General features: G+C 44.2%; 1 protein-coding gene across 4 annotated transcripts in view; it reads left to right on the forward strand.

Annotated features, from left to right (window-relative positions):
• PRKCB (protein kinase C beta) overlaps window positions 1-19,012 on the forward strand; it is a 380,988-nt gene extending 361,976 nt beyond the window's left edge. For 3 of the 4 annotated variants that reach the window (XM_016929638.4, XM_054668319.2, XM_063797718.1), the window contains one exon: window positions 13,017-14,365. In XM_016929638.4, coding sequence (XP_016785127.1) covers window positions 13,017-13,175 — 159 coding nt within the window. In that variant the 3' untranslated portion in view covers window positions 13,176-14,365. Of the gene's footprint in view, window positions 1-13,016; window positions 14,366-18,361 lie in introns of those variants that run through there. The other variant, XM_003315019.7, reaches the window with a different exon arrangement.
• Window positions 19,013-19,384: the final 372 nt, after the last annotated feature.

Here is a 19,384-nt window from a genome sequence, read left to right on the forward strand (position 1 = left end):
GGATCTAATCCAGACATTTTGAAAAAAGAGAAGGAATGTCCTATCTAAATCAGACATTTTGAAAGAAGAGAAGGAATATCTCCTTTAAGAAAAAAAAGCCACTGTCATGGCCGGGTGTGGTGGCTCACGCCTATAATCCCAGCACTTTGGGAGGCTGAGGCGGGTGGATCATGAGGTCAGGAGATCGAGACCATCTTGGCTAACACGGTGAAACCCCATCTCCACTAAAAAATACAAAAAATTAGCCGGGCGCGGTGGCAGGCACCTGTAGTCCCAGCTACTTGGGAGGCTGAGGCAGAAGAATGGTGTGAACCCAGGAGGCGGAGCTTGCAGTGAGCTGAGATAGCGCCACTGCAGTCCAGCCTGGGCAAAAGAGCGAGACTCCGACTCAAAAAAAAAAAGAAAAAAGAAAAAAAGAAAAATAAAGCCACTGTCACTAGAAGAAAAGACAATGCCTGCTGGCTGGGCAAAAACAGCAGCTGTCCTTTCTGACTCTATCCTGGCCTTCTCCTTTGTGCATAAACCTGCTATGTCTTTTTCATGTTAAAAATCCCCTACCTCAAACCTGGGAATCCTCCTTACTACTACTCTTACTACTGCTATGATTACTACCCTACCTTACTTTGCATACAAACACACTTTTGAAAGAGTTGCCAGTTCCTGCTATTTCCACTTGATGACAATTTATTGTTTCCTCAGTTTGGTGCAATCTGGCTTCTGCTCCCGCCATCCTATTGATATTTTTCTCATTGAGTCATCAATGACCTGAAAACTGCCTCTTCTCATAAGCTTGTCTCATCTTTTTTGACCTCACCATATTATTAGGTGCTCTAATCCTTTCTCCTTTAAAAAAATGTGAAAAAATAAAATATTCAAGCAGCATCAGAAGCTACAAAGTGAAATTAAGATTCCCCTCACCCATGGCTCCTAGCTAGGCTTCCTGGTTCTCCTTCCCAGAGACACCCATTGCAACCAGGTTCTTGTGTGACCTTCTAGAGAAGATGTGTTCAGGCCCAGAAATAGTCTACATCACACACAAGGATGTTAGCATGCTGTGTACAATTTCTGTATCTTGCATTATTCCCCTCTATCTTGGAGATTGTTTCTTATCTGCTTATCTAACTCTACATCACCCTTTGAATAACTTCCTAGTTTCCTATATAAGTGAGTTTATCTGTAGGAAAAGTGCAGAGTGCCTTCTTTCTTTTTAAGCCCCTCTTCTCCTTCATTTTTATGACATTGTGTGTCTGTCTTAGTCTGTTTTGTGCTGCTATAAGAATACCTGAAACTGGGGCCTGGTGCAGTGGCTCTTGCCTGTAATTCCAGCACTTTGGGAGGTTAACATGGGCAGATCACTTGAGCTTGAGCCCAGGAGTTTGAGACCAGCTTGGGGAACATGGCAAAAGTCTGTCTTTACACACACAAAAATTACAAAAATCAACCAGGTGGGGTGGCACATGCCTGTAGTCCCAGCTACTTGGGTGACTAAGGCAGGATTGCTTGAGCCTGGGAGGTCAAGGCTGCAGTGTCGTGGTCACAGCTTGCTGCAGACTCGACCTCCCAGGCTTAAGCAATCCTCCTGCTCGAGTGACAGAGTGAGACCCTGTCTCAAAAAAAAAAAAAAAAAAGTGGATAACTTACAATGAAAAGAAATTTATTTGGCTCATGGTTCTTGAGGGTGGGAAGTACAAGATCAGGGGCTGTATCTGGGGAGGACCTTCTTGCTGCATAGTAACCTGATAGAAGGCATCACATGGCAAGAGAGCACATGAGGGAGGGTAACTTACTTTTTAAATAAATTCACTCCCACAATAATAACATCAATCCAGTCACCTCCAAAAGTTCCCGCCTCTCAACACTGTTGCATTGGGGATTAAGTGTCCAGCACAAGAACTTTGGGAGAACACATTCAAACCATATCACCACATTTGCTGATGTTCTTCCTACCTTCACAGCCACTCCCAATAGAAATTCCAACTCCACAAAGACTTCCAGTGACAGTTGAATTTGGAGGGTTGAGACCAGCTCATGACCCAGAAAGGAAAACAGAAAGCTTACTTTTTGTTTTGTTACAAGTGCAGTCTCTTAAAAATAACCACAAAATGCCCCCCCCAATGGCATATGGAAAACAGCACAGAGATGGTGTGTTAATCTACCTGAAATGTCTTTCTAAGGAAGTGAGGCTTGGATGGGAATGGAAATGCATCCCTTTTGCTCCCCAGGGTACACGTCTTTTTCTCACTTCCTCTAACTGGGAGCCCCAGGGCCTGGCTTTGTCTTGTAGCTTCCTGCCATGATGCACCAGGCTAAGTGGGAAGGTTTCTGTTCTATGTCTAAAGTAGCACTGGCAGGTCCTCATTCTGCTTGTAATTGGGATGGGAATATGGGTAGGAATTTGGGGTTTGGCAGAGCATACAGGACCTCTTTCAAGCCAGAGCACAGCCCTATCAGACTTACTCACTGGACATGAATGGGTCAGTCAGCCCTCAGCAGCAACCACCAGCTACCATGTTAAGTATTTGATGTGAATTTTATCAAGTCATTCTCACCACACCCTACAAGAAACTTGAGCTTAGGGGACTTAGCTAACTTGCTTGAAGGTTGTATAGCTGGGAATTGTTGGAGCCAGGATTGGTACCCAGGTCAGCTTAACTTTTAAGTCCATGCCACACAATCAGATACATAGTATGAGGCAATGGGATGTAATGGAAAGCCCATGGGCTTTGGAATTGAACAGATGGGCTCTGGATCTTGGCTCTCCTACTTGACCCCATATGACCCTGAACAAACTGTTAACTCTTAAAATTATCTGTTAAGTGGAGATAATCATTTTCTTGCCTATCTCACAGCCTTGTGGGAATCAAAGCTATAAAAAGATAGGCAAATAGAAGGGATAATTACTATTTGAGGGTGAGTTTACTTGAAGCCAGCAATGTGGGTTTAGGATGAATGGTGAAGAATAGATAAGAAAAAAAATGATATTCTGTTGACATGGGAAGATGTTTAGAGTGTATTTCATCTAGTTTCTTTTAAAAAGCAAGCAAAAGAACAGAGTCATGATTCCACCTTTGTCTAAAAACTAAAAAACATCCATTCATCTATTCATCCAGCCATCTAGGATACAAACCAAGATGTTAACATAATACAGAGGTTTGGGGTGGCGGGATTAAGAGGGATTCTTTTGTGTGTTTTAAAATTTTTTATGGCCAGGCACAGAGGCTCATGCCTGTAATCCTAGCACTTTGGGAGGCCAAGGCGGGCAGATCACGAGGTCAGGAGTTCGAGACCAGCCTAGCCAACATAGTGAAACCCCGTCTCTACTAAAAATACAAAAATTAGCTGGGCATAGTGATGGGTGCCTGTAGTCCCAGCTACTTGGGAGGCTGAGGCAGGAGAATCGCTTGAACCCGGGAGGTGGAGGTTGCAGTGAGCCGAGATCATGCCACTGCACACCAGCCTGGGCGACAAAGTGAGACTTCATCTCAAAAAAAAAATTATTATTATAATTCCTTTTTTTTTTTTTTTTTTTTTTAGAGACAGGATCTTACTCTGTTACCCAGGCTGAAGTGAAGTGGAACAGTCATAGCTCACTGCAGCCTCCAATTCCTGGGCTCAAGGGATTCCCCCTGCCTCAGCCTCTTGAACAGCTGGGACCACAGGCATGCACCACCATGCCTGGCCAATTTTTTAAAAATTCTTTGTAGAGACAGGTTCTCTCTATGTTGCCCAGGCTGGTCTCAAACTCCTGACCTCAAGTGATCCTTCCACCTGGGCCTCCCAAAGTGCTGGTATTATTGGCATGCACCACCATGCCTGGCATCCTGGTGCTTTTTAATAGCTTGTTTGTTTCTGCGATAAATGTAGGAGACTGATAGAAGAGTCTGGATCTCTTGTCAAATCTAGGATCAAATCATGGTCAGATACTTAAACTAAACCCATTTTCTCATTGCACAGCAAGGACTTCATAGAGCTTTTGGGGGGATTAAAGGAGGTAAAGCTTGCAAAACACTTAACACAGTATCTGGCTCATAGTTAGTGCTTCACATACACTATTATTTGTCCATTTGATTTTTTTTCATCCCTGGGTTCTAGAAACGCAGTGGTGAATAAAACAGATGTGATTTTGCTCTCATGTGGCTTACAGTCTAGATGAGAACATAGACAATCAACAGAGAATGAACCTGTATTAATAATTATAGACTGAGATATACCAGATTTTATTTCTGTGAAAGAAATGAACAGGATATCTTGACAGAGAATAACAGGAGGGAAGAAGGAGGATCCTCTTCATTTGAAGGTGGTCTGGAACAGCTTCTCTGACAGGGTGCCATTTAAACTGAGATCTGGAGGAAATCAAAACACTGGATGTTATTTTTTAATGAAAATTAAGAAAAGCAAGAGCAAAACAAAACAGACCTAGTATCAAACACAAAAGACCCCTCTCCTACTGACTTCCTCCCTAAATAAACATAAGAGATAAAAGATCCCTGATTGTAAGGGACCTTCATTATTAGCAGAAAAAGGAGACTTAAATCTCTCTTTTTTTCTGCCAAAACCCAGACCACAAATGACTTTTTTAAATGATCAAATATGTACGCAGCTTTGAGCATCTGATTCTCCCTGGAGTGGGTCCCTCCTGTATTCGGCTGTGGGAAACTGGAAGGCATAGGAACGACCCTGCATTTCACTGGATGCACACATGTGAAAAAGAAAGATGCGTTTGTCTTTTTGCCTAGGCTATGTAGCTTGGATGTCTTTTCATCGTGACTTTCTGGTCTTGCTAACCTGAAGGTGTCTTGGTGTCTTGATGGAGGCTGGGCAGGTAGCTCCCCTGAGCCACTAGCCTCATGTTATCAAAGTCGGCTAGGCAACAGACAGCAGGGAGGAGCCTTATCCTCTCCTCCACCATCTTACCTTGTCCATGCCCTCTTTTTACCTCCATTTCTTCTCCAGGCTCTTTCCTTTCCTCCTCCAAAGAAGCAATGTCTCTCTTGCAGGTCCCACTCAAGTGAGATGTCACTCCCTCCAGACAGAGTTCCTGGCCCTTCTTGGGTTCCTTTCCTCTGTGCTCAATGGCAGCACCTGTCCCATGGTCCCATGCAGTGGCCTGTGTGTGCATCTGTGTCCTCTGCTAGATCTTAAGCTCAATGGGGACAAGAACAGGTACCCTCTTATGTATCGCCAGTGTCCAGCATGCTGCTAGGCAGAGGATCTACAAGAGCCAAATATTAGCCTTCCTCATTATCCCTTAGCACCAAAATACACGTCAAAGCAGCCACTTGTTTTAGAGTTTTTTTGTTTCATTTTGTTTTGAGACAGGGTCTCACTCTGTCACCCAGGCTGAAGTGTAGAGGCACGATCATAGCTTGCTGCAGTCTAAACCTCCTGGGCTCAAGTGATCCTCCAACTTCAGCCTTCCAAGTAGCTGGGACTACAGGCATGTGGCGTCATGCCCTGAGAAGTTTTAAATTTTTGTAAAGACAGGGTCTTGCTATGTTGCCCAGGCTAGTCTCACACTCCTAGCCTCAAGCGATCCTCCTGCTGCGTTAGAGTGTTTTACTAAGATGAAGCATGTTAAAGTAGCATCAGGCTAACCTTAACAATTTACCCAAATACTCCCATTCTCTTTATTTCTACTTTTCAATTTCTTCCATGATAATTGCTGTCTCATTTAAAATAGCTTTCACAGCTTCTTTTCTTATTACAAAATAATAATAACAATACCTGGTTGTTATGTAAATTTTAAAAATATAATCAAGCATAAAGGGGAAAAGGAAAAAATTAAAACCATCTGTAATTCTTCTAATCTCCATAAGCCTGTGTATAAAATGTGTACAGATATTACGTATACATTTGTGTATATAATTTATAGAATGGGAAGATATTGTACACACTGTTAGTAATTATATAACTATGTCATTTAATATTCTTCTACATCTTCTTTTAATTTTTAAGAGTGTTTTGCATGGTCATACATCAAATAGATGTATCATTATTTATTTAACTGTTTTCCCTATTGGCCCATAGTAGATTCCCAATTTTTCTTTCCTCTGACGATTATTTGATGAACACCCTGTATTTTGATGGGATAAATCCAGGAGTACAGAGGACAGGTCAGGGAAAACCTCGTGGAGGAAGTGACACTGCTCTGGAGACAGAAAGGATGCACAGGAGATAGCTGGATGAATGGAGAAGGAGTGGAAGGCAAGTGTTCCTGGCAGAGGAGACAGCCTGTGCAAGGGCTTGGAGTCACCTCCAAGAGTTCATGAGTGTTCTAGGAACTGGAAATACTTCAGTATGGCTGGAGGGTGTCTCAGGGGGTGAGGGACACAGGCAGGGAAGGGGCCATTGACCAAGTGTCCAGGGACAGGTCCTAAATGGCCCCTTAAGCCATGCTAAGGAGTGTGGGCTTTGGGCAATGGGGAGCTATTGCAGATAAGAGCAGGGAAATGGCATACTCCAGTCAGCGTCTTTAAAAGATCCCTTTCACTGGCCATGGTGGTGTGCAGCTGTGGTCCCAAGCTACTCACAAGGCCAAGGCAAGAGGATCCCTTGAGCCTTGGAATTCAAGGTGGCAGTGAGCTATGATCACGCCACTGCACCCCAACCTGGGTAAGAGAGCAAGACCTTGTCTCAAAAAACAAAACAAAACAAAACAAAAAAGAGATCCCTGTGGCAGTGGTGACCAAGCCAACTCCACATTCAACAGCAAGACTCTGTTATTAATTCAATGAAACAGAAATTAAAAGAGAAGAGAAAAAGAAAAAGAGCTTACGTGTAACAGGTCACAGATAAGCTTTTCAAACTGTCTAGATTCTTAAATTCAGGAGCGTAATTCAACAAATCAACCTTCTTACTCCTCTCCTTAATCCTGAAAGAAGTGCGTGTGGTTTAAATAACCCAGTTGGTTTCTGGCCCCCATTCCTGTTCCAGGAGCCCCACTGATGTACCCTGATGACAAGGGAGTCGGATTTTCTTTTTTTTTTTAAGCTGAGTGAGGCTGAAGTGTTCACCCAAGACAAGCCAGAGAGGCAGGTGCAATCCATGGTGCGTTTTTAATTAGATCCCAGCCACTGAGCTGCCCATACTTCAAGGACACAGCAGGCAGGAAACTGATCTGGGCTGTGTCTCCCAAGGGCTGACGTCTCCATTTAGGGAGCGCTCCTGAAGCTAATGGTCAGTGACAGCTCCATTTGAAAAACACAGAAACACTTAACAGGAAGGCTGTGATCTGCCAGCCCTGTAAGCTGCTGATTAGCAGGGAAATCACGCTCCCTCTGTATCGCACCCCCTTGGTTAACCCCTGTTCTCGTGTCTCCTCTGTGCTATCTCACTTAAAGATTTCATTGTTCTCTGAGGCAGGAGGGAGTGGGGAGAGGGAGGGGGAGGTTGTGGAGCTGCCAGAAGCTGTTTCACTGTCTCCCATCACAGCCTCTGGGGAGGCCCAGGCGAAGCAACAGCCTTCTGGTGTGGATGGGAAATTGATGGTTTTTAAAGAAAAACGGTCCCTGAAGATGCTCCGTGTCTCAGCAAATGTGCTTCCTAGACTGGCTGGCTTGAGTTCCAACACCCAGGCCGGAGAAAAACACGCACGGGTCTGCCTTATAGTCACACCAGGATGCCATACCAGCAGTCCCTGCCACCATCACCTCTTTGTTGTCTGCTCCGCCTCCCCTTTCTACAGTCCTAGCCACCATGCCTCTCCTGTGGATGACTGCGGCAGTCTCTCCCCGATGCCACGGCCACCAATCTAGCTCCCCAAACCTCTGCAATCCCCACACTGCAGCTGAGGGGACTCCTTGACGTGTCCTCTGGAATTTTGAACTTATCAAAAAGGAAAGCAAATACTAAATTTCCCCCCTCAAATGGGATCTCCTCCTCGTGTTCCTCTCTTACTAAATAGCTCAGGCCAAAAATGCCAGGGTCACCAACAATGCCTCTCTTCCTCACATACCCCACACCCAATCCATCAGCAAATCTTGTCAACTCTGAATTCGGAACATACCCCACATCCGAATGCATCTTTCCATCCCTCCACCAATCACCTTCCTTCAAGCCCCCATCATTCTTACCTGGATTATCATAACCACCTCCTCACTGGTTGTACTGTTTCCACTATTGTCCCCCGTCCCCCGCTCATTTAATCTATCCTTGTACACCACACCAGTGATCCTGTTTAAATGTAAATCAGGGCCAGTCTTGGTGGATGACACCTGGAATTCCAGAACTTTGGGAGGCTGAGGTGGGAGGATCACTTGAGGATAGGAGTTCGAGACCAGCCTGGGCAACATAGCAAGACCCCACACACACACCCTGTGTCTACAAAAAAAAAAAATTAGTCCTGCGTGGTGGTGCACACCTGTAGTCCTAGCTACTCATGAGGCTAAAGTGGGAGGATTGCTTGAGCCCAGGAGTTTGAGGCTGCAGTGAGCTATGATCATGCCTCTGACTCAAGCATGGGCAACAGAGCAAGACCATGTCTCTAAAACAATGAAATATTATAAAAACAAAACATACGTCATCATATCATTCAGGGCTCAACATTCTCCAGCAGTTTCTCATCTAGCTGAGATGAAAATCCACTGTCCTTACATGGCCATCAAGGACCCTGCTCTGGCTTGTGGCCCGCTGTGTGGCCCCTTGGTCACTCTGCTCTGGCCATACCATACTGACCTCATTGCTGCTTGGTGACTGTGCCAGGTGAGCTCTGTCTTGGGGCCTTTGCACTTGCAGCTCCCTCTGCCTAGCATGCCTTTCTTCCCGACATCCAAAGGGCACCCTCTCTCACTTCACTGAGGTCTTGCTCAAAGGCCATTTCCTCCAAGCTGAAAATGGCATCACTCTCACTCCATCCCCTGGCCTTTCTTCTTCTTCTTTTTTTTTTTTTTTGAGACAGAGTCTCATTCTGTCGCCCAGGCTGGAGTGCAGTGGCTTGATCTCCGCTCACTGCAACCTCTGCCTCCTGGGCTCAAGTGATCCCCCCACCACAGTCCTCCTGAGTGGCTGGGACCACAGGTGTGCACCACCACACCCAGCTAATATTTGTATTTTTGGTAGAGACGGGGTTTCACCATGTTGCCCAGGCTGGTCATGAATTCCTGAGCTCAAGTGATCCACCATCCTCGGCCTCCCAAAGTGCTGGGATTACAGGCATGAGGTACCCTGCCCGGCCTTGGCTTTATTTTTCTTAACATCACTTATCTCCCTCTGGCACTAAAACATATATTCACATTTACAGTTACAGTCTTGTTTGTTGCTTCTCTTCCCCGGTAAAATGTAAGTTCCATGAAGCATGGATTTTGTATCATTTTCTACTAGCACAGAGCCTGGCACATAGTGGGTGCTCAGTAAATCCGTCTTGAATGAGAAAATGAATAAACAAATGAATGAATCTGGACAACAATCCTAACCACAGTGAGTTTACCCTGAGGGGTCATCCTTCTGTGGGAGCTTCCCTCCACTGGCCAGCAGAAAAGACCCCAGGTCTTCATACTATGTCAGAGAGTTCTCATTTTCTGAGACCTGAAGCCAAGATAACAAAAACAGCGGAAACAATTTAGCTTGGAATGACAAATAGGTTTCCTTAAGTCTGACAGGAGTCTTTTAAAAATTCAAGACTGTTTCCTTAGTATTTAAAACTTAAACACCATGCAAATGCCCTATTATAGGAAACATACGCTGTCTGTCTGTAGGGATTTGTAGTAGAAAATGGGAACTAAATAATACTTGGAGCCATGATGCGTTGATCACATACTCAGTACCTGTTACTTGCATTCTCTCATTTTATCCTCATATCACAACCCCAGTGTGATAGGAATTAAAATTGCTCCTATTTTACAAAAGAGGAAACTGAAACTTTAAGGAACTTGCCCAGAGTTGCACAGATAGTGGGTAGCATAATGCCAGGGTTTGAATTCAGTCTACAGACTCACTTTTTTTTTTTTTTTTTTTTGTGATGGAGTTTCCCTTTTGTTGCCCAGGCTGGAGTGCAATGGTGCCATCTCAGCTCACTGTAACCTCTGCCTCCTGGGTTTAAGTGATTCTCCTGCCTCAGCCTCCCGAGTAGCTGGGATTACAGGCGCCTGACACCACGCCTGGCTAATTTTTTGTATTTTTAGTAGAGATGGGATTTCACCATGTTGGCCAGGCTGGTCTCGAACTCTTGATCTCAGGTGATCCACCCGCCTCGGCCTCCCAAAGTTCAGGGATTACAGGCATGAGCCACCGCGCCCGGCCCCAGACTCACTTTTACTCAGATAAGAAGTGAGCAGGAGGCAGAGGCTCTTGGAGACCTAAGTCCCTTGCATGCACAGCAAATACTTCTGCTTCCCTCAACAAAAAGGCTTTGAAGAAGAGTGTGCACCTCTTGACTTTCTCAATGTACCTTCACTCCTCCAGCAACTGAAGTTCAATGGCAGCCCTCCCTTTCTCATCAGTATCACCCCAGTTGCCAATTGCAATGATCCTTTTTCGGCAACTCTCCTATTTGACCTCTTAAAGATATTTTAGTTATACCAATGCCCTTCACCTGGGGTTTCTCCCAGTCCTTAGCTTGGCTGATACTGTTCTCTCCTGGTTCTCCTCCTGCTGTCCTAAGACACTTTAAGGAGCATTTTTATCATGGGTAAATGGAAATAAAACACCTATTTCACAGAGTTTTTACATGAATGAAAAAGGTCATATATTCAAAAACACTTGGCAAATGTCTGTTTCATTGAAAGTGCTCACTGGTTTTTATTACTCTTGTTATCTCTTTCCACTCCCCATATTCTGTGCTTTAAAAAAAAAAAAAAAAAAAAAAAAAAAGGTTTTTCAAGACCTCTCTCCTCCTGTGCTTTTTTTTCCTTTTTTTTTTTTTTTTTTTTTTCCTTTTTGGAGTCAAGGTCTCAATCACTGCCCAGGCTGGAGTGCAGTGGTACAATCCCTGCTCACTGCAACCTCTACCTCGCTGGCTCAAGCAATTCTGTCACCTCAGTTTCCTGAGTAGCTGGGACTACAGGCATGCACCACCATGCCCAGCTAATTTTTTAAAGACAGGGTTTTGCCATGTTGGTCAGGCTGGTCTCAAACTCATGACCTCAGGTGATCTGCCCACCTCGGCCTCCCAAAGTGCTGGGATTACAGGTGTGAACCACCACGCCTGGCCCAGAACCTGTGCTTCTGACTCCCTCTGGTCATCACCAGGACTCTCATTGGCCTCTCAAAGTCGTTATCTAAAATGGAATTAATCATCTTTCTCAGTTTTCACACTTTCTCTGTCTCAGTTCATACAACCACAGTCTCTGTCATTCAAACCAGAGACTTCATCATCCCCATCCTTGTCTTCCCGCCGGCCCCTTCCCCACTTCATTAGTTAGTCAGCCACCAGGCTGCCACTGTACTTGTATATTTATTTATTTATTTATTTATTTTGAGAGAGAGTCTCGCTCTGTCACCCAGGCTGGAGTGCAGTGGCGCGATCTCAGCTGACTGCAACCTCCGCCTCCCGGGTTCAAGCTATTCTCCTGCTTCAGCCTCCTGAGTAGCTGGGACTACAGGTGCCCATCACCACGCCTGGCTAATTTTTATATTTTTAGTAGAGACAGGGTTTCATCATGTTGGCTAGGATGGTCTCGATCTCCTGACTTTGTGATCCACCCGCCTCCTCCTCCCAAAGTGCTGGGATTACAGGCGTGAGCCACTGCGCCCAGTCACTGTACTTGTAAAAATGGAGCCAGGAACTTGGGCTCTGATGTCAGATGGACCTGGTTCATCTTGCTCTGCTATTGGTTTGCTGAGATTATGAACAAATTACATAATCTCCGTGGTCTCAGTTCCGTCATCTATAAAATGGAGATCATAATAATGCCCACTTCATAGGGCCATTGGGAAGATTAAATAAGGTAATGCAAGTAAAGAACTTTCCAGTAAACAGCATTTTGCACTGGCATATAGCAAATGCATAATAAATATCAGCAGTCATAATTATTATTACTCCTACTACTATTATACTATTAGGTTGTGGTTACCTCGTAGAGATACTGTGTTGGAAACACATAGAGCTTTTGTGCAAATGGGTTTTGCTGGCAAAGAACAAGGAACCCCAAATTAGCGGTTTGCCCCTTCTCATTAGGTGGGAATTAGCATGTACAGGTGTGAGCACTCATGCATGCATGCACACATGTGCAGACATGTACATACACATATGTGTTATAACTCTGCCTCAGATAGGGGCCTTTTTAATATAGAAACACCAGCAGGATGGGTGAGAAATGGCAACGGTTTTCTCTCTAGAACCTGATTGCTTCACCAAACAATGGTTTGTATTTCCTCCCACATCCCTCCTTCCTAATTGAAGAGGGAATGGCTGAATTTACCTCCTGGCACCTTGCATTTGATGTTCAGTGACTGATCCAGCTAACCAGGGGCCTCGTGGTTGCCCAGGCGTTGCAAGCATCAAACCCAGATCTTCATTGGGATCTTCCTCCATTGGCTGGAGTTTATAAATTGTATTCTGTTGAGTTGGAAAACATCCACTGCTCCTGATTGAGAGCTGGAGGACAGCACTTTGAGGGGTCTGCTGCTATAAATACTGGGATCTCCCAGGTGATGTATAAATGGGTCACTACTTTGCATCTTGCACCACCTGAAACATCTCAGGTGCCTTAATCCCATGTTTTCCAACAGATGAGCTTGGTTGACTTCTCGGGGTGGGTTGGGGGGACATGCCACATGCCTCTGGCCCCACCATCTCATGCCTTTGCCATCCATCTCCTGACTGGCCAGAAGGACACCAGGAGCAGCTCATGAGCTACAAAAACTGAAGGTCGGGAACCCAAGGTCGTGCACCAAAGGTCATGAGAATTTTGCATTTTATGTTGCTCTCATTTCTGATCATTTGAAACAACCTCTCTGAGTTTCTGAAAGGGAAGGGAATGGAGAAAAGCACACCCAATTATGCTAGGTTCTGTTTTATTTTGGCTTTTGTTTTTGTTTTTTTCCCACCCACCACAAGTTCTTTTCTTCCCCTCTCATAGTGTGGGCGAAATGCTGAAAACTTCGACCGATTTTTCACCCGCCATCCACCAGTCCTAACACCTCCCGACCAGGAAGTCATCAGGAATATTGACCAATCAGAATTCGAAGGATTTTCCTTTGTTAACTCTGAATTTTTAAAACCCGAAGTCAAGAGCTAAGTAGATGTGTAGATCTCCGTCCTTCATTTCTGTCATTCAAGCTCAACGGCTATTGTGGTGACATTTTTATGTTTTTCATTGCCAAGTTGCATCCATGTTTGATTTTCTGATGAGACTAGAGTGACAGTGTTTCAGAACCCAAATGTCCTCAGGTAGTTTGGAGCATCTCTATGAGATGGGATTATGCAGATGGCCTATGGAAAATGCAGCTGCATAATTAACACATTATCAAAGTCCTCTTACAATTTATTTTCCGCAGCATGTCAGCTAAGTAGACCCAATGGGGAGAGAAAATGCCTGCTTTCTTTCCCTCTTTTTCTGCACTGCCATATTCACCCCCAACCATCCAATCTGTGGATAATTGGATGTTAGCGGTACTCTTCCACTTCCGGGCCTGGAGCTTGGCTTGTATCCAAGTGTATGGTTGCTTTGCCTAAGAGGAATCCCTTTATTTCACCTGTTCTGGAGGCACCAGACCTTGAAAAGAACATGCTCAAAATAAAATGTTATTTGTTATTTTTGTAAACTCAAAGTTAAGATGATCAAAGTTCTAAAATTCCAAGAATGTGCTTTTAGACGGTCTCAATCTAAAAGCACTTCAAGGGGTCAAAGGGCAACCAGCTTGGGTGCTACCTCAGTGTTGTAGTTTCTGATACTTTATGTCTTTGCTCACCCTCATCCCCAAACTACTTGAAAAGGGCATTTGGCACCACTCCCTGAAACAACACAGTCACTCTAGCAAGGCCCCCAAAGGGCCCTGGTTTTACATTACATTTCAAACTTTATTTGCTTTGGGGTTTTGTTTCTGTTGTTGTTCAAATGCAAAAGAAAAAAAAAAAAAGAAAAAAAAAGGTCACTCACATTGTTACACATGCTTTAAAATATGTGTTCAAATGTTATTAACCACAATGACGACCTGCTTTGATTTAACCAAGAAGACGGCTGCGGAGCCTAGCAGACTCAGGCCTGTGGGAATGGGATTTGTTACAAATCTAGGTTTGTTACTGGCTTCAGAAAGCTAATTAAGTGCTCTGAAAAAGACACCGTTTCTTGAAACAAAGATGGTTGTATTCCTCACTTTGATGTTGTTTTGCAAGATGTTTGTGGAAATGTTCATTTGTATCTGGATCTCTGTTATGTGCCATTTTTCTTCTAGCATCGAGATACAATAAAAAAAAAAAAAAAGAAAAGAAGAAGAAATACTATTTCAAGGAAAACTGATCTTTTTGAGAAACATGGACCTAAACTACAAAGTGGGAACTGAGGAGGGATCTCAGGAGAAAGGAACTAACTGCGGAGCTTTAATCTTGGCCCCAGTGTTCAGCCACTCGGAGGGGCGGGGGCTGTGGCCCATTCAGGGGCTGCTGGTGGGCTGTAGTGGGGTGGGATGACCTGGCCAGAGCCAACGAGGATACTGGAGCCCAAAGTCAAGTTTAGAGACCAGCTGGGAACGTGAATGGGGCTCTTGATTTTCTTATCAAAATCACCACTCCTCCCAGCTTGGACTAAATATTCTTTCTAGCAAGCAGCTTTGTGAGCTCCCTGAAGCCCAAGGAAACCCTTGGGTGGGAGAAATTTCATTTCTGTCTGAGCGGATTAAGGCAGCAGGTGACTCCCCCTCTTCGCCTGCCGTGTCCTGCTATTCTCAGGCAGCTCTAAGGAGAATTCTTATCACAGTTCAAGTGATTTCCAGAAGTTCCAGGGCTTCTGAGAGACCATCAAGGGAACTTTAACAACCTGACAAATGTCCTTGAAGTAAGATGTCTCATCTTTAGGGAAAAATGGGGTTTGGATTTCTGCTTAGGCAAAGTCTCCTGCAGTTCATCCTTCTCTGTCCTCTTCTTGCTTCAGGCTTGGGGACCGTCCCTGCTGTCCCCACTGTGGTGGCAATCAGGACCTAAGGTGAAGCAAACTTGAAGTTCTATCTGACAAGTTTAGGCAGTAAGAGAAGGAGGGAAATCGGAGCAAAGCTCCCTCACTTTATTGTTGAGAAACTGGCATCTGGAAAGAGGAAGGAACTTGCCCAAAGTCAGTCAGCTGGGATAAAAACCTGGGTGTCCTGTCCAGAAAGTGCAGGGCGCTTTCTGCTCTGTAGCAAGGCAGCAGACATCTCTGAGCCAGGCCCACCAACAGGCCCTTATCTGGTGGTTGGATCATGATCCCAGATCAGGGATCCCATTGAGGTCCCTCATCTGGTGGTTGGATCATGATCCCATTTTGCTTGGACATGCTCTCAGGAAGATAAAAACCATGGAGAAACACTAGGCCATTGAGAAATGATCTGAGACAACTTTAGAAAACAATGTAGGATGAATGGAAAGAGAAAGAGAGAAAGAAAGGAAAGAAAGAAGAAAGAGAAAGAAGGAAAGAAAGAAAGAGGAAGGAAGGAAGGAAAGAAGGAAGGAAGGAAGGAAGGAATACAGTGTTATAAATACTGCACTCAACGTTTTCCAAATTCTTGCCATTATTTTTCAAAAGTTTAATAGTTTGCAGAAATAGATACTCAAGCCAAAGTCTGTTTTAGAGAAACTTTCCATGGAAAGTCAGAATTTCTACCACTTCCTTTTCTATCCACATTTCCAGTGCAGAAGAAACTGAGAAACAGAGCTTTTTGAAGAGAGGACAGGGCCATAGCAACAAGGACCTTCTTGGGGGATTAATGGGAGGTCAGTAGAATTAATAACCCTCCTTGGATGAGTGCTACTGTTTTCACATGGCTTCAGATGCTATCAACCTCAAAGAAATGATCTCAACAGAGAAGCTTATTCTCTCCCAACTTCTACGGTAAAATCCAGGAGTATTTTCTCTGGGGATCTGCCCCCAGGACAAAGTCCATAAAAGCAAGTCCTGTCTGGACCATGTGGTTATCTGAAGCATTAGCCATCACCAGCACAACAAACGGGGCAGGGCTTTCCAAGGTGGGGCTGGTCAGAAGGGAATCTTTGATAAGAGGCCCACAGGCAGGGAAAGCGAAATAGGGTTGATGAGACCAGGGGAGACCTAAAAAAAAAGGCAGCTTTGTGTCTTCTAGCTCCAAATATACCTGCCTTTTAGCTCACACACTGTCCTGGAGTTCTCAGACCTTTAGGGGCCCTAACACAGTTCAGTTCATACAGGGGTTCAAAAGGGACAGTGGCCCATTTGGGAGACCTTTAGGATCAATGGGAATCAATTCCATTGTTTTGCCTCAGAGTAAAGTTTCTGGCTCGGGGACAATTATAAGTTGCAAAAAGGATAGAGGCATATCCCAAGTCTTCCTTCATTCCACAAATAATTACAAACAACCTACTGTGTGCCAGGCACTATTCTTAGCACTGGAAATACACTAGTGAAGAAGCAGATGAGGACCCTGTTTATTGTTTCTCTCCAAGAAATTCTCCAAGAATATTGTTTCTTGGAGAGAAATAATAAATTAACAAGACAATTTCTGAAAGCAATAAGTGCAATCAAGATAATTAAAGGATGCTAAAGTGTGACTTGTGGGGATTGGGAGAGAGATGCACAGACAATATTAAAAAGGAGGCATTCGAGCTTTGTTGTGAACACCGGAAGTAATACGCTGAGCGCCTGGGGGATGGAAACTCCTATAGCACCCCACAGGCTAACAGCAAGCAGGACAAGACAAAAAGGGCAGGTGGGACATGGTAGAGATGGACCCTACCCAGGAAACAGCTCCATCAGCATCTTAGCCTGCCCCACTCTAGCCACACATACCCACATGTACTCCTGAGTTCAGTGTGCCCACCTCACTCCCACACCCTCACATAGACTTGGCAAGAGTAAGGAGGGAACTCCATAGAGACATTTTACCTATCTCAGGGGAGCAGCCACAAAGAAGCAAGTCTTGTAAAAGGTGTTTTGCAAAGGAGAGTGAACCCAGCAATGAGAGATCCTTAACAGCTAGTGCCCATTAGGGGGCTAAACCTAAAGCCTGGGTGGTGATGGCTCAAACGCTAATGAGTCAGTGAATCCTTACCGACCCCCTGGCCTTTATAATCTGAGGCAACTTTGGCTGCAGCCCGGGAATGTGCAGGGCACTAGGGAATACAAGGCCTTCTTCCCTGGTTGTCTTGTAATAAAACAGCCATGGGGTTGTCCCTCCAGTCCGAGAGACTGAGATGAGGCCTACATAGCAGCAATGTGGTCAGGTAAAAATCAGGAACCCACTGAAATCTTGGGCAAGCCACCCTGCCTGCTTGTGCCTCGGTTCTCTCATATGTCATATATAGGAGGTGAGGACTCCAGCTCTACCTGCCCCAGGTGGGTGTGGTGATGATGAGGAAAGACAAGAGGCTTGCAAGGACCCTGAAGAGGTCGGAGCATCATACAGATTCCTTTATTAGCCCACATTCTGATGTTCCCTGGTGAGACTTGCCCCAAGCAATTGCTAGTAAATGGGGGTTAATTTCTTCTCCACCTCCCTACTGAACAAAAAAAGAAATGCCAGACTTACTAGGAGAATCGAGTTGCTTTGAGTTTCTTTTGTTTTGTTTTGTTTTAAGGCTCCCCTTACACACCCTCCTTTAAGCTTTGGGTTTTCTCTCTTATAGTTTGTTGACTAGATACATGCTAAAAATGTCTTTGGAGAGAACTTCTGCCTGATAAACACCCAATTCTAGACTGTGGGTGGATTTTCGAGCTGACGGTGGTCAATTCCTTTCATTAAGCAGTGATCTGATTTCTCCACATGGCCATTCTGCCTTCTTGGGGGCAGAGTAGATGGGCAGCAGTTCACCTTTTCAAAGAAAGAGGTCTTCTAGCCACCTGGGCTGCTACTGAATGGTTTTCTCCAGGACGCTCTACCTAATGATTATTTCTATAACATTAAGCATGGTAATAAGTAGCTTCCAATTCAATTCATCCTAAAGCCAAAGAAAATACAGCACCACACACACACACACACACACACACACACACACACACACACACCACTTTATGGCAATTCTTAACTGAAATTCAATGACTTACTTCTTTTCTTAGAAAATTTCCACCACATTTCTATCCCCAAGCCAACATACAATGTGAAATGAAAGCTAGTACGTGGAGTGCAGCTGCTAAAAATTTTCAGCACAGGGCTCTTTCTGACTCTGCTCATGAGATGGTATCAGCCACCCAATGACTGGCATATCTAGGTCCTGTGTCTTTCTTCTTATGCTGTGTTAATGTGTTTACTTTCCATTTGGCAGAGAGACAAGAGAGACACCTCCAACTTCGACAAAGAGTTCACCAGACAGCCTGTGGAACTGACCCCCACTGATAAACTCTTCATCATGAACTTGGACCAAAATGAATTTGCTGGCTTCTCTTATACTAACCCAGAGTTTGTCATTAATGTGTAGGTGAATGCAAACTCCATCGTTGAGCCTGGGGTGTAAGACTTCAGGCCAAGCGTATGTATCAATTCTAGTCTTCCAGGATTCACGGTGCACATGCTGGCATTCAACATGTGGAAAGCTTGTCTTAGAGGGCTTTTCTTTGTATGTGTAGCTTGCTAGTTTGTTTTCTACATTTGAAAATGTTTAGTTTAGAATAAGCGCATTATCCAATTATAGAGGTACAATTTTCCAAACTTCCAGAAACTCATCAAATGAACAGACAATGTCAAAACTACTGTGTCTGATACCAAAATGCTTCAGTATTTGTAATTTTTCAAGTCAGAAGCTGATGTTCCTGGTAAAAGTTTTTACAGTTATTCTATAATATCTTCTTTGAATGCTAAGCATGAGCGATATTTTTAAAAATTGTGAGTAAGCTTTGCAGTTACTGTGAACTATTGTCTCTTGGAGGAAGTTTTTTGTTTAAGAATTGATATGATTAAACTGAATTAATATATGCAAGCTCTTGTTTATATGTCTTTTCTTAAATAGACTATGTTACAGAGGTTACAGACTGAAGATCCAGTTTGTAGCCATTAGATAAGCTTAATTTTACTCACATGGAATTTTACTTAATCAAAACCATTGTGAACATGACAAAATCAGAGACTTTATATAAATTCCTGGACTTTTAGATACCCTTGAAAAAAGAAACAAAAGACTAGCAGCTCTGAGCCTATATTTCCACATGGAAATAATTCCACAGAACTGAGAGATGCTGTCTCCTTTAAAAGCAGTGTATGTTCTCATTTTGCCACAGTCTCCACCACCCCCTATTATCTTATACCCTCCATCCACTTCCCTGGCTGCTATAGCCACTTGAGGTTGAAACCT

The sequence above is a fragment of the Pan troglodytes genome, chromosome 18 (genome assembly GCF_028858775.2).
Source record: "Pan troglodytes isolate AG18354 chromosome 18, NHGRI_mPanTro3-v2.0_pri, whole genome shotgun sequence".
In the NCBI taxonomy this organism is placed as follows: Eukaryota; Metazoa; Chordata; class Mammalia; order Primates; family Hominidae; genus Pan; species Pan troglodytes.